Below are 15,357 nucleotides of genomic sequence, written 5' to 3' on the forward strand. Positions count from 1 at the left end.
ATGTGGTATGTATTTGTCTCTCTGTGCCTGATTTCCCTTAGCATAATGCCCTTCAGGTTCACCCCTAGGGTTACAAAGGACAGGGTTTGGGAATACAGCTGACTCAGAGGTCATCAGCACATAAATAGTGAAGTTCAAGTGCTACAGTGAAGTTCATGTGCTGGGTGTGGAAGAAGCCATTCAGGAAAGCAACAGGTATAGAAAAGGAGAAAGGCAGGAGGAAGCGAACTGGGAAACACCAGTGGTGGTTGGTACAAAGAGGAGGCAGTTACAGAACTATAGAAGGGAGGTTAATGTTGCGGCACAGCAGGTTAAGGCACCATGCTGCATCCCATACTGCAGTGCCCGTTGGAGTCCTGGCTACACTCCTTCTGGTCCAGCTCCCTGCCTCTGATAATGGCTCAAGTGATTGAGTTCCTGCTACCCATCTTGGATGGAGCTCCTGGCTCGTGGCTTTATGCTGGCCCAGCCCCAGCTGTTGTAGGCATCTGGGGAGTGAACCAATGGACGGAAGATTTCTCCTTCTCTCTGTCTGCATTTCAAATCAATAAATAAAGAAAAAAAGAACTAGAGAATGGAGTGGTATGGGAGGCAAGGAGAAGGCAAGAGAGAATTTCCAAGCAGTGGCTGAGGCCACGATAATGGAGAAAAGGAAAGATCTCCGTTTCTTCCATGGTGGCCATGAGGAGGTCATCCATTATCTTGACAAGCACAGCTTCAGTGGCCTGCAGGAATCGGCTGAAGCAGACTGCAATTTGCTAAGGAATGAATGGGAGGTGAGGATTCCCAGAGGCGAGGGCTATTTCAAGAAGTGTGTCTCCAGAAAGACAAAAATAAGCTGGTAGTCATAGCTGGGGACTGTGATGTTGCGGTGGATTTATTCTGAGAGGAGGAGCGTGGTAGGGGAAGAGGCATGGAGTCACCACACAGACCCCAGGTGTCAGGTGAAAGCAAGCCAGAGGTGAGCAGCCCACAGACTCGTTTACTTCAGTTGGTAGAGCAGCTTAAATAGCCAAGGCATTCAATCTGGTCAAAGGGCGGTCTATGTCCTAACCAATCACAGCCTGTTGCCAGGCAGTTTCCAAAGCCATCCAATCACAGCTTGTTGCCAGGCAGGCTCCATTGCCATGTGGTTCCCGAAGCCATCCAATCACAGCCTGTTGCTAGGCAGTTTCCGTTGTTAGCGGCCATCTTGGCATGACCTTCTCTTTCCACCACATTTCTTCCATTTCATTTATTTTTGAGCAACAGGAGGCATGACTCTTGGCCAGACCCCGTTTCCATGTGGTCTCTGCACATGGCTGTTCCTGTCTTAGGTTGTCTCCCAGCGGATCTTACCCATCATTGACTAACCAGTGCTCCAAAAGGGAGGCCACAGGAGTGCTTGCTCAGATAGGGATTGAATGAGGAACAGTGGTAATCAGGAATGGCGTGACCGCACACAGGTATGGAGACCCATGAGCCGGCCATGGGCCCACATGCTAAGGCTTCGCTTGCTGACCATTGGCATTAGTTACTGCTGTGTGGATGCTTATGGTTTCTGTGGAGCTGTGATATCGGGACCGTTTCATAAGTCCAGGCTAGAGTCAAAACAACTATGGCCTTGGGGCTTCCCGTACTTCTTTTCCCACTGAACAAGGCTGAGAAAACACCAGGTGGAAGCTTGTTGTTAGCACCCGAGTTGCCTGCTACGTGACCAGGAGCTTGATTGGATGAAGGCGCGTGATCACCTTTATGGTTGGACCAGGAGCGCATGGACTGTGCGTGATCAGGCACCCGATTGGAGCACCGCCGCATGGACTAAGCTTGCAAATCATGCTTCTGCAATGATACACTATATAAGCCATTTCTGACATGGTACGGGAGCTTCCCCTTTCTTTCGGAGCTCCCCTTGCTCAAGGGTTTCTTTTTCTATCCTGTTTAAATAAAAGTCTACTGAAGACCGATAAGCTGCGAGCAACATCGTTCCTTTGTGGGCAAGGGAGCGAACACAGGCTGTGGGCCGTTTCAGTGGCTGACCAGAGCTAGTGGGCTATAAAGCAGTAGCAGATGTGGCTATGGGCACCTTCTCAGGGTAGGATGATAGGGCAGGTGCATCCGCTAACAAGGCAGACTCTCAGTCTTGTTCAGCTGGTTCTGGTTGGCTGAGAGTTGTAGGCTTGATGTTTCTGGCTGGTACCCAAATGGGCTGTCCCGCATTCTCTGGAAAGACACAAGCATATCCTCGGCCCTAGGTTAGCAGAAGCCTTTTTACAGGCGTTGGAATCCAGGAACTGAATTCTGTGTTCACTTCGAGATTAACGGCAGACAAGCGGGTGGGATGAGGTCTAGCTGCTGTCCTGAGAGCCTGGGTGCCTGGGGACTGCCAAAACGTGGGGATCCTCACTGGGTGCAGATGGGATGACCTCGCATTGGTTACTGCCTGGAGATCGTCTAAGTTCATCCCATGGATATTTGGGGGTGGCTGACTAGGCATTGCTGCGTTGTTTGCTACATTGTCGTTTTCACTGTTGGAGCTCTCTCTCCCTAAGTTTCAACTGTTGCCTGTGAGGCAGCAGCCTGAAGTGACAGGCTCTTATCACTCACAGACTCACTATATTTCTCCTGTGCTTACTGGGGGACATCCTTGATTCATTAGGTCAAGGCCGTATGCCCACATGGTGTCTCCGGAGCGTCACCTCTCTCGAGTGAGGGACAATGACATGCTTCCGAATTCTGGCATGATCAGTCCTTATGTGAATTCGCCGGGCGAACCGACAGTAAAAGGAGGAGCTGAGAAGCGGCATTAGGCTTCTGGGTGGTGTGTGCCTGCCTAACCTGGGGGGACTTAGACCGAGGGCAAGGACCAGGAAAGGGGCGTAGGAGGGGGTCCACAGGAACACCTGTCCTATTTTATACACAGAAGTGTTCAGCCTGATTCTAGAATCACAGACAAAAGCCAGTTAGGATCTTTTCGATTAAACTTGTTGTATTTTGTCTTTTGACAGGTGAAGGAGGCTCAGTCCCACCATGGGGTCTGGATTGCACCAAGACTCGAAAAGAGGGCAAAGGCTGCTTTGTTGTTTTCGGGGCCACACAGGAGGGGAGGATAAGGCAGGGACCCAGTGACATGGAAGCCATGGCCTCCCAGTTCTGCTGTCACTTTTGCAAAGTCCTAAGAAGAACTCCCTGGAACTCCTTGTCACACGTGACAAGTTCAGGTTGCACTGAGCTAGGTAGCTCCACTGCCCTCTTGGTCGAAACACAACCTGTGTTGCTGGTCCTTTGAGAGAGGAGCTGTGTCATTGGCTCAAAGGAGGCAGGAGCATGTGAGGGTTCCAAGCTGCTTCCCCCATGGTGTGGGGGTGCAGGGGGCATTTTATAGATGACGCAGCAGACAGCTGGTGTGTGGAGATGCAGGTTGGGCAAGTTCTCATTGGAGGAGCTTGGAAACAGGCTAGCATGGCACTGGCTCCTGCATACAGCTGCTTTGCCAAGCAAAACACTGAAAACACAGAGACCTTTGGACTTTCATAGCCTGTAGCACTGGGGCTGGGTGAAGTTTAAGGCAACGTCCTTGACATTTTCAGGGGCAGTAGGCCGGGCCCCTGGGTTAAATGGAAAACAGGGGGCAGGGGTTTGGGGCAACGGATTAAGCCACCGCTTGGGATGCCTGCATCCCACATCAGAGTTCCCGGTTGGACTCCCAGCTGCTCCACTTCCACTCCAGCTCCCCTAATGCATCCTGGGAGAGAACAGATGATGCACAAGTGCTTGGGCCCTGCTGCTCATGTGGGAGCCCAGAGAGAGTCCCTGGCTTGTGGCTTCAGCCTGGCCTAGGCCTGGCTGTGCGGGCACGTGGAGAGCGAAACCGTGGATGGAAGATCCCCATCTCTCTCTCTCTCTCCCTGTCACTCTACCTTTCAAGGAGAAGAAAATAAACACGTTTTTAAATTGCCAAAGAGAGGACCGGCATTGTGGCACAGCGGGTTAAACTGCCTACCTGCTACACCAGCATCCTATAAATTTTTTTATTTAATTTTTTACTTTTATTATTTTTAGAGGAAGATTTTATTTAATAAATATAAATTTCAAAAGTAGAACTTTTGGATTCTAGCAGTGCATCCTGTTAGTTGAAGTGCTGGTTCGAGTCCTAGCTACCTGCTTCCCATCTAATTCCCTCGAACACGCCTCGGAAGGAGGCAGACAAGGGAACAAATATTTGGGACCCTGTCACCCATGTCCGAGACCCTAAGAGAGAAGCCTGGCTCCTGGCTTTGGGCTGTCCCATCCTCAATGTGGTGGCCATTAAAAATATATTTATGTCTTATTTGAAAGAGTGGCAGAGAGTGTCGCGTCCCTCGACCAGCAAGGAAGACACAACCCGAACTCTTCTTCAAGCAGTTTATTCAGGAACCTTGAACAAGCTTCTTCTTCCGCCTCCTTCCCTCTCCCATCCCTCTTATAGCCATCAGCACACCAATCAAAAGCAGCCAAGTGGCAAGGATTGATTGGTACAGCAATGCGGAAGCCAGAAGGGAGCTCAGCCATCTCCTTATTAGGAGTTGTTTGTTTCTCGCCAGTCCTTCCGGGAGAAAGGAGCCGGTGCCATCTTTAGGGCGCAGTGCAATGGCTCCCCACAAGAGAGAAAAGAGAGAAAGAGAGAAAGATCTTCCATTCCTGGCCTCACTTTCCGGATGACCACAACGGACAGGCCTGGACCAGGCCAAAGCCAGGATCCAGGAGCTTCATCCAGGTCTCCCACATGGGAGCTGGGGTCCAAGCACTTGGGCCATCCTCTGCCTCTTTCCCAGGCGCATTAGTAGGGAGCTGGGTTGGAAATGGAGCAGCCGGGACACGAACTGGTGCCCATACACGGGGTGCTGGCATTGCCGCCAGCAGCTTTACCCACAACGCCACAACGCCGGCCCCCTAAATAAATAGTGTTACAAATTCTAGTGTGAACAGATGGACAGGTGGGAGCTTGGTGTTCCACCGCCTTCCCGCTCTGCGCTGGTGCTTCAGTCACTACCTAGGGCAAATGTGGACTCTTGGAAAGGACGCGCGGGCCCTGGGACCCCTTCAGGGCCTCTGTCTTAAGGGTCCTGGGCGTTTCCTGCAGGCATCAAGGGAGAGAATCAGCAGAGAAAGGCAGACAGAGGACAAGGGACAAGGTCAAGCCGAGTGGCTGGGTGAGGTGACAGTTCCGTCAAAGGGTACCTGAAGGCCAAGGAGAAGAGAGGAGACACCTTGGCATTCCTGGCCTGGGTGCACCTGTGCTCCCGGAAGTGCGCCACCCTACTTCCGGTTCTGGAGGGCGGGACTCCCTTTGCCATTTGGGCTGAGCCCCCAGTCCCAGATGATGAGTCAGCTGGAGGGGAGGGAGTGGGATGCCCTGAGCGACGGGTCAGGAGCCACTGATAAGTGATGCTAGTTACTCCAGACCCTCCATGGCCTCCATGCTTCTGTCTTCTTGGAAGACCTGCTGACTCAGAGGGGTCACAGAACCAGTCCTGGAGACGCCAGACATCAGGACTCGGGGCTTGAGGTGGAGAGATCCACCCTCGCGGGGCCGAAGGAGTCTGACACCCACTCTGAAGTCTCAGACCCGAGGGTGGGGGAGGGCTCCAGGACCTTTCTGCCATGGTGTCTGAGAGTCTGGGACAGGGGCCCAGCCCCACCCTGCTGCAAGGAGGACCTGCACCCCTCAGTGCCTCAGCTTCCCTCATGCTCCCTGGAATGACGTCTCTTGGGAGGGGGGCAACTTGCAGCCCAAATTACCCTTCTCAGAGACAGAGATGGTTTGAGAAGGGGCTGGCAGGTTGAGGCTGGCTGGCTGGCTAGACTTGCTAATGTACAAGATAGTCCCCATGATGTGATAGAATCCATAAAGTGGTATATGGTTGTACAGGTGTTTGCCATGCCATTCTTTAAACTTTACTGCCTGCTTGTTCTTCGTTTTTTTTTTTTCTTTGTTTTTTTTTTTTTTCCTTTTTGTATCAAAATATCAGGAAAGAGGGGGAAAATTCTTTTTTTAAAGATTTATTTATTGGGCCGGCGCTGCGGCTCACTAGGCTAATCCTCCACCTTGCAGCGCCAGCACACTGGGTTCTAGTCCCGGTCGGGGCGCCGGATTCTGTCCCGGTTGCCCCTCTTTCAAGCCAGCTCTCTGCTGTGGCCAGGGAGTGCAGTGGAGGATGGCCCAGGTGCTTGGGACCTGCACCCGCATGGGAGACCAGGAAAAGCACCTGGCTCCTGGCTCCTGCCATCAGATCAGCGCGGTGCGCCGGCCGCAGCGCGCCGGCCACAGCGGCCATTGGAGGGTGAACCAAAGGCAAAGGAAGACCTTTCTCTCTGTGTCTCTCTCTCACTGTCCACTCTGCCTGTCAAAAAATAAAAAAATAATAAAAAAATAAAAAAATAAAGATTTATTTATTTATTTGAAGGTCAGAGTTACACAGACAGAGAAGACGCAGAGAGAGAGAGAGATAAAGAGAGGTCGGTGGGGATTCAGATCTGATCTGGTCTGGGGAAGGGGATGCCTGGATTGAGTGGCAGGGAGTGTTAGTGAAGTGAGCACCTGGGTTGAAGCTATCTTGGTGCAGAGATGTGTCAGCTGTCAGTTGAAGGACTAGGAACCTGGGACACTCAGGTGACTGGGAAAGGCCAGGCGTGTGTCGGTGGACAAAGAATCGTGACAAAGATCCCATCTGCTGGTTCACTCTCCCACATGGCCGCAATGGCCAGAGCTGGGCCAATCTGAGCCAGGAGCCTGGAGCTTCTTCCAGGTCTCCCAAGGGGGTGTAGAGTCCCAAGTGCTTGGGCCATCTTCCACCGCCTTCCCAGGGCACTAGCAGAGAGCTGGATCGGAAGTGGAGCAGACGGGACTTGAACCGGTGCGCATATGGGATGGCGGCTCCAGGGGCGGAGGACTCACCTACTGCACTCCAGCGGCCAGCTTGTCGGTGTTGGCTCTGATGCTGGGTTCAGGAAATTCAGCCGTCTCCAGGCTGAGGCCTATCCTCCATCCTACTTCAGAAAGTCCCCGTCCTGGCTGTGTCAGGACACAGCGCACACCAAGAGTGAGCGCTGACCTTCTGCTTGGAGGGGAAAAGGAGGGCGTGGCTACAGCCAGACCAAGGGCGGGCCAGTGACAGTCGGACCCTGGAACATCAGGTCTGGAGGATGCACTGCAGGCTGTGGACAGTGCTGTGCACCTTGAGCCTGGGTCTGGCTAGGTGGGAGCTGAAGGGTCAGGCCACCCGGAGGCCAGAGGGAAAGGGGGAAACCTCCCCCCTCCTCTCTTCTTCCCCCCTGCAGCCTCACGATGTGGACCTTCATGCTCCTGGGCCTTCTCTGTGCCTCGGCCTCTGCCAGTGCCAGTAAGTAAGCCGCTGGGACTCTGGTGGCAGGTGGCGGGAAGGGGCCCCTGCTCGGCTGGTGGCCAAGGCTTGCAGGGCGGCCCCTGAGCGGTGGGAACTGGGAGGTCCTTGCCTCCAAGCCCCCCTTTCTTTCCACTGCAGTCCAGGCCAGGGCCTCCTCCTACAGTGGCGAGTACGGAAGTGGAGGAGGAGAGCGATTCTCCCATTCCGGCCTCCAGCTGGAAGGCCCCATCACAGCCATCCGTGTCCGGGTCAACAGCTTCAATATCGTGGGGTAAGGCTCTTCTGTGTTCCTCCAAGGTCTTAGAACTCAGGAAGTGCTCTTTCACTCTGGGCCACCTGTGCCTCAACCAACAGGTCCCTAGTGAGGCAGGATATGGGGATAGCTGTGAGAGGACTCGGCTTCCAGAACCGCACCCTTTGGACTCCTCCCTCCCCAAATATGCCTGGTGGTGGCAAATCATTAATAACCACTAACTCTCAGGGGCCTGGAAGTCGACCAGCCCAGCCCACCCGCCTTCTGTGGTTTAAATTTTCTTTCCAATATCCCTGCTGGGTGCCCTGCAACTTTGCTCAATGCCTCTCTTGAGCAGTCCCCACTTCATTGCTAGTCGGAAAATTCTATCACGTGCAGAGCCAAAGTGTGTCCGCTAATGCTGGATCTGCCTCCTGGGACAGCACACAAGCCTCTTCCCTCTCCCACAAGGGAGCCACTCAGCTGTTAGAAAATCCCTTTGCTTCCACAAGTGCGGGAATAGGGTGGGGCATCGTAGGAAGCTAGACTCCAAATTCAAGGCCTGCCATGTGTTGTGTGTGGGCGACTCTGGGCAAGCTGCCTTCCTTCTCTGCACCTGCTGTCAGCCAGGCCAGGAGCTGAAGTTCTTTGTGTGGTCCTCCAGGGCTCACCCGGCCTACACTTTTGGGGCAACTAGCAGGGACTGCTCATGCTAGTGTCCAGTTTGGAGGACTCCACGTGCAGGCCAAACGGTCCTGAACTCTGATGACCTAATCAGTGTCCCCGTTCCTGCCCTCCCACCCGTCCCAGTCTCCAGGTGCGCTATGGCCAGGTGTGGAGCGACTACGTGGGTGGCAACCTGGGAGACCTGGAGGAGATCTTTCTGCACCCAGGGGAGTCAGTGATCCCAGTGTCTGGGTCATACAGCAACTACCTGAAGACGCTGAACTTTGTGACTGACGAGGGTCGCTTCCTTTCCTTTGGGAAAGACACAGGCATAATGTTGTATGCTGTCCCCTTGGACCGAAACACCGTGCTCTGATTCATCAATGGCCGAGCTGGCTTATTCGTCACCGCTATTGGCCTGCACTGGGACAACCACCCCAGAAACTACCTCAGCGACTGCTGAGCCCACCTCCTCCGTGGCAGGGCCCCGTGGTGGGGTGTGACAACTCCCTGATCACCATTCCCATACAAATGGCTCAATAAAAGGACATGGCTAAAGCTGGTGTGCATGTGGGTGTGTGCAGGCGGGACCCACTCTTGGAGGGCGGTGTGACTCTCAGCTCTGGCTACCTGCTGCTAAGAGTGGGAGCACGAGGGAGACAGGTGTTGAGAATCCTGGGCTCTTCCGTACGTCGCAAGGAGAGGAGACGCTGGTTTGAACCAACTCTTTTCGGGGTCAGCTCATGAGAATGTCTGTCCAAACAGGAGTTCTGAAGGGAAGGCTCAGCGGGGGCACACCGCCGAGCCCCAGGTGTGCCTCTCTGGCGCCCTCCCCCCTGAGAAGGGGCTGGCTTCTCTGACCAAAGGCTGTCCCCTCTCCCTGGAGCTCAGCTGCAGGTGGGTGGTCTGACCTCTGTCCTCCCATCTGTCCCAGATGCGATCTCCCTGCTGAAGTTTCGCCCCAGTTTGTGCTTAAGGACTCCACCCCATTCCCCAGGCCAGTTCTTCCTCGTCTTACCCCTAACCTGGTGCTCTTGCTTAGCCCTCTGGGAACTGGCGCTCAGGCAGATGAGAAGCCCGTGGCTAAGACACACCCATGTCCCGTATTAGAGCGAGTGGGTTTCATTCCTGACTCCACCTTCCTGCTGACGTGGCTCCTGGGAGGCAGCAGGGACGGTTCAGGATGGTTCAAGTGCCACCCACACGGAGCGCCGGTTGAGTTCTCCTCCAGCTTCTGCCCCCACTCCCACCTCTCTAACAAACAGAAAATAAAAACGGAGCCGGCGCCGTGGCTCATAGGCTAATGCTCCGCTTATGGCGCCGGCACACCGAGTTCTAGTCCCGGTTGGGGCGCCGGATTCTGTCCCGGGTGCCCCTCTTCCAGGCCAGCTCTCTGCTGTGGCCAGGGAGTGCAGTGGAGGATGGCCCAAGACCTTGGGCCCTGCACCCCATGGGAGACCAGGAGAAGTACCTGACTCCTGCCTTCGGATCAGTGTGGTGCGCCGACCGCAGTGCACCGGCCTCGGCTGCCTTTGGAGGGTGAACCAATGGCAAAAGAAGACCTTTCTCTCTGTCTCTCTCCCTATCTGTCCACTCTGCCTGTCAAAAAAAAAGACAAAAAAAACCAAACCAAAACAAAACAAACAAACAAACAAACAAAAAAAACCAAAAACACGGTGCAAGGAGAAGCATCAAGATTACAGAAGTTATTGCGCCAAGGAGAAGAAATAGCCAGGATTTCCATGACCAGATGTCAGGCCAGAAATCCCAGCCCTGCTTGGCCTGGTCCTGGAGCTGCTTGGCTTTGTCCAGGAAAAGTACGAATTTGGATTTGTACCTGTCCAGTCTGATTGACCCAGAGACAACATTCTTCCTAGAACATGGCACAGACACCCCCCAGAACAGCACTTAGCATGTCCAATTTCTTTCTTTTATAACCTTTTGTGACTTCCACACACCCTCTTCAACTTACTTGAAACGTACCATCATTTCCATTCCAGTCTAGAGTAAACTAGCCATCAGGATTCTTACAACCATGTCCTTTCCTTATTTAAAAAGCTCTTTCCTTTTTAACCCTTCTTGCCAAGAACACTCTTTCCTTCTAAACCTTACTTACCAAGCACACATTTTTATCCTTGTGATGTTTTCCATAGAGCCTGGTTGGCTCTTTCTACCTTACCAGAAGTCTGAGGTCTCCATGCAGAGTGAAGGTGCCTTACAAATCCCCTCTGTGATCTAGAGCTCTGGTTAAGGCAATCAGTTTGCTAACTGAGCAAAAGTTCCTGGGGGCAGAGCACGCTTCAGTAACGTGCCATGCCGTAACTATTGCATACCAGGAGAAGCAGGTCCCATCTGACAAAGCTGCTTCCATCTTGAACCAAACTTCATGTGTGTTAGTCAGGGGGCTGTCTTTTAGGTCCCTTCTGCTGGCATAGATCAAGTCTATAGTCTCAGCAGAGGAGTGGAGGGGACCACTTTCCCCCTGGGTTAGAGTAGAGCAATGCCTTATTTTTACCTGAGGGTTTTTTAGGAGGAGGACCTGATATTTTAGTATTCTGCGATCTGTGAGCCAGTGAGAGCCCTTTTGCTCTAATAGAGAATTTATTTGGTGTGGGGTATAAAGGGCGATGTCTTGTCCCACTGTAATTCTAGATACCTCCTCTGTCAGCAAGGCAGCCGCTGCCATTGTCTTTAGGCAGTGAGGCTATCCTTGTGCAACCATGTCTAAGGTTTTAGAAAAGTAGCCCACAGGTTGCTTAACAGGTCCCAGATCCTGAGTTAACCCTCCTAAGCTGCCTCCCTGCCTCCCAGTGATGTGCAGCTGGGAGGGTCTCTCTGGATTTGGCAGTCCTAGCACAGGGCTTTAGTCATAGCATCCTTTAGTTGAGCAAAGGCTGTGGTTTGCTCTTTCCCCCAAAGGAGGGGGCTCTGCTTTGGCTGCCTGTCGAGAGCCTGGTTTAGGAACTGTGCTGTTTTCCTGTATCTGGGAACCTGATAGAGAAAACTGGGACTGCCTGAAGTTTGCAGGAGTAGGAAATTGCTGCATGTCCCATATCCTCTCTGGGGCAGGTTTTCTCTCCCCAGGGGTGAGGATAAGGGTTAAATAATTAACACTCTAATGGACTAGCAATGCTTTGTTTTCCTCTGGATACCCAGTAGCCAGTTTTGCTAGGAAGTTAAACCAATGTACAAGACTAGAGTCTCAGGCTGGGAAAGGAGACAGACTAACAAATCATTTACATTTAACCATCTACATTATGGACTACTGTGCACCCCCTTCAAGAGATAGGCCCTTTAAGTCCTCAGTGAGGACCTGTCCAAATAGGTGCAGGACTATCTGAGTTAGCTGTTACTGAAAGCCCTGTGTTTAGGAACTGGCAGGGAGGGCTTTCTAAGCTTAATGCTATTGGATAGACTTTTAAGGCCTGGCTGGGTGTGTGAGGCCCAGACCTATCCATGGGGTGCTGGAAGAGATTGCAAGAGATGCAAATCCCCTTTAAGGGAGGCCCCCTGCTGACTTGCATTACATGGCTGGACTAGGAGGAGAGCTGAATAGGAGGCTCATAGAAATAGGCAACTTGTGTTTCACTGACCCTAGGCCATCCCCTCAATAGCAGAGGCTGGAGCTGCAAGCTGGGCGGAGGCTGGGCAGAGCCAAAGGCTTTTTAGCTCAGGGCCACAGGGTCTGTGGTTCTGAACCAGGAGTCCTTCGACACCCAGGGCAGTTCCGTGTCCAGTGGCCTTGCTCTTGGCAGCGCTGACAGAAGGCATTTGCTGTCATGACACCTGCTTGTCCAATGCCCTGGCTCCTCATATCAGCAACAGGTGCTGTTTGGGGTGCACTGGCCTTGCTGGGTCTCCTTGACGGCAAATCACTGTGTAAAGCAGCCATGGATTGGCCTCTTGCCCATCCTCTGCTGCTTGCTTGCTCCTCGTTCTCCTGGTCTCTAATAAAGTAGACCAAATAGGCAGCCTCTATGATGTCAGTCAAGGGGGTGCTCAACCCATCCCTGATTTTTGAAGATTTCTTTAATGTCAGGGTGAGCTAAAAAACTATGGTCATGGGCAAATTCTGACACTTAGTATTTTCCTGCGAGTTAAGACCGCGCCCATGAGGAGAACTATGACCCTTTAGGTAAGATCCACTGTGGTGACCTGCTTGCATACTTTGAGGTCATCAGTGCAACTTCCTATCTATCCCTCAGTTTGGTTTAAAAGGGGAGTTCTGCCCATTTACCGCGTACACCGAAAAATCGATCTAGCTGTCACATCAGTTCATAGTTTAACCTCTTTTTCTGGCTATGCTGTTTGGGGGCCCTATACTGTGGCCAGGCATTATTACAGAAAAGGTCAGTCATCTCTTACATCAGGTCTGGGGATCAAACCGTACATCACAGTGGAGAGTCCTGCAGAACAGTAGTAACTTCCCTTCTGGAAGAGAAAAGAGGAGAAGTGAGGCAGCGAGTCGGGTCTCTAGCCTGACTTCCTGGGCTTTCAGATTTAACTGGCATTTGACCAGTGCTTACTGCATAGCCTGACTTAGAGAGGAGAAATTGTGGCAGAGGTCTCTGCCATCCCTTGGCTTCTGGATATTTACCATGTAGCCAGTGGGCTATGGGCCTGGGTTTCCGGGTTTAACTAGTCTTACCGTGTAACCCATAAGTTTAGGTTTTGGGCTTCTGGGCTTTCACCGTGTAGCTGTGGACACTAGAGTTTTCTTGGGCTCCTGGAACCCAGTGCTCTAGCATCTGCCGCATAACCATCCCTTGTTGGCTCTAAGTCTCTTTTGGAACACTTTCTCCCTTTTGGCTAGACCTCTGTTTGATCCACATTTGAACTAGCAATGCCTGGTTGTTCAGCGTTAGCTGGGTGGAGACTGTGTCAGCCCCTGTTTAAAGGATTTGGCTTCTGAGCTAGAGACTGGAGCAGCTAGAAAGAAACACACATTCATTGTCGCTCCCGCTTTTCGCAGAGGAACGACACAGGATCCCGCGCTGTTCTCTTGTCTGCTCGGCCCTCCCCACCTCCATTGAGGGGCAGGCCCCCCTGCCACTTTCCCCACTTCCGCGGGGGAGCGGCACACCGCCGGCCGGCTGGCTCAGGGGCTGCTCAGATGTTCCTCAAGTGTTCCTGGTGCATGTTGGCTCTCTCCTCCTTTATAGTCCTCTTCCACCAATCCCAACTCTGCTACCCACACGCCGAGTACGCTGCTCTCCTCCAATCAGGAGCAGGATCAGCTCCTGCAGGTTATTGGTCGAACTGGAGGCAGCTGTGTAAAAGTTGTTTACTCCTCTCCCAGCGCCATATTGTGGGAGAGCAGATGCATAGAATCAGTCTTAATTCCAGTAACTTAGTCTAGTCCGAGTTGCTCCCCACAATTTATAACTGAAGTTTAGCATCATTTCACATCTTGGCACCACTTTTAATCTAAACAGCCTGATTGGTTATTATCTCTGCAAGATGAGAGATCTATCTTTTGACATCTCCAGGGGCCCCTCTGGAGATACCACAAGTCCAGAGAATTTAGAACTTTGATTTTCAGAAAGTCTGTTAAAGGTGCCAAGAGAACTTAGAATATCTGGTCAAAATAGAATTCCTTAATTCCTGAAATGACAGCCATTCATTAGTCAGGGTGATTTTAACACTTTTAGACCAGATCTGTCATAATGATATGTAACAATGCTTTTCATCAATCTGAACTTAACAGAGACGGTAGAGTACACAATAGATTACTTTGGCAGAACATGAATTCTAGGTCTCTTGTTGTCGAATAAACCAGAAATAAAAAAAACCTTGAACATAAGAGTTAGCACACAAAGTCATCACATAATTCAGAATTATTTAACAGAGTCAAAAAGAGCTTACACGACCTAACTTTAGAAATGGCAGAGCAACCGATTAAGCAGACATTGTTAAAAAGAGACGTTACAGTTTTTGCAAAAACAGATTTAAGATTTACGATTGAGACCATTTCCAGATATTTACCAACATTAGTACACATTTTTTAAAAACCCCATTGTTATAACAGAAGATCAGACTTCAACTTTAGGTCAGTGTAATTTTGGCATTAGCACTCAACTTAAAGAAAACTCGTAAACAGTATTTTAAAATCGTAAACATTTGAAAACTTTTCATGACTTGCTCACTCACACCTTCTGAAACTTTACACCCGTAGTTACTTTTACATAGTCTTGAATTGTCATGTATGGACAACCTTTGAGAATACATGCTAACAAACTCAGTCTCTCTTATCGAATTTGAGATGCTAAAAGTACACGTAATACATTTTCCCAAGTTTTACTTAGCACCGATGCCTAGATGACTTAAAACACTGAGTTATTAATGACTACCACACCATTATCTGAATTAAAGTCAAAACTCCATTCCCCATGCCTTTAAGTAACATGAGGGTAACACCTGAGCAGCAACAGGGACACTAGTGCATGTTTACAACTTTGAAAAGAAACAAGTTTAAAGCATATCAAGGACATGTACAACTGAGCAAGGGAGCCACCGGGCAAACCCAAGGGCTTGTGCATTAACTCAATTCTCTGAACCAAACTGTACTGGCTTACTTTAGTTAACAACATAAAGGCCTGTATACACAGAATTTACTCTCATTTTCATAAGACCACTCTAGCTGGAAAGCAAAAACATGAATACAGCATAGGTCTGACACCGTTTACAACATTTTAATACATTTCACATAACCTGAATTGACTCAAGCAGCTGTTACTTTAACAAATTCAGAGTCTCATCCTTTGAGAGTTCCAGGGATCCGACTGGAAGCCCAAAGTTGGAAGACTCGGTTTAGAATTTTTTTTTTTTTTGACAGGCAGAGTGGACAGTGAGAGAGAGAGACAGAGAGAAAGGTCTTCCTTTTGCCGTTGGTTCACCCTCCAATGGCCGCCGCGGCCGGCACACTGCGCTGATCCGATGGCAGGAGCCAGGTACTTCTCCTGGTCTCCCATGGGGTGCAGGGCCCAAGGACTTGGGCCATCCTCCACTGCACTCCCGGGCCACAGCAGAGAGCTGGCCTGGAAGAGGGGCAACCGGGACACCCAGTGTGCCGGCGCTGCAAGGCGCAAGGCGGAG

General features: G+C 51.3%; 1 protein-coding gene across 1 annotated transcript; it reads left to right on the plus strand.

Annotated features, from left to right (window-relative positions):
- Positions 1-7,305: 7,305 nt before the first annotated feature.
- On the plus strand, positions 7,306-8,820 carry LOC138847124 (zymogen granule membrane protein 16-like). The gene is made up of 3 exons (XM_070064875.1): positions 7,306-7,361; positions 7,503-7,635; positions 8,407-8,820. Exons 1-3 carry the CDS (start codon positions 7,307-7,309, stop codon positions 8,636-8,638), a joined length of 420 nt encoding a protein of 139 aa, XP_069920976.1. The 5' UTR covers position 7,306; the 3' UTR covers positions 8,639-8,820.
- The last annotated feature ends 6,537 nt before the right edge of the window (positions 8,821-15,357 follow it).

This window comes from Oryctolagus cuniculus, chromosome 19 (genome assembly GCF_964237555.1).
Source record: "Oryctolagus cuniculus chromosome 19, mOryCun1.1, whole genome shotgun sequence".
NCBI classification, from domain to species: Eukaryota; Metazoa; Chordata; class Mammalia; order Lagomorpha; family Leporidae; genus Oryctolagus; species Oryctolagus cuniculus.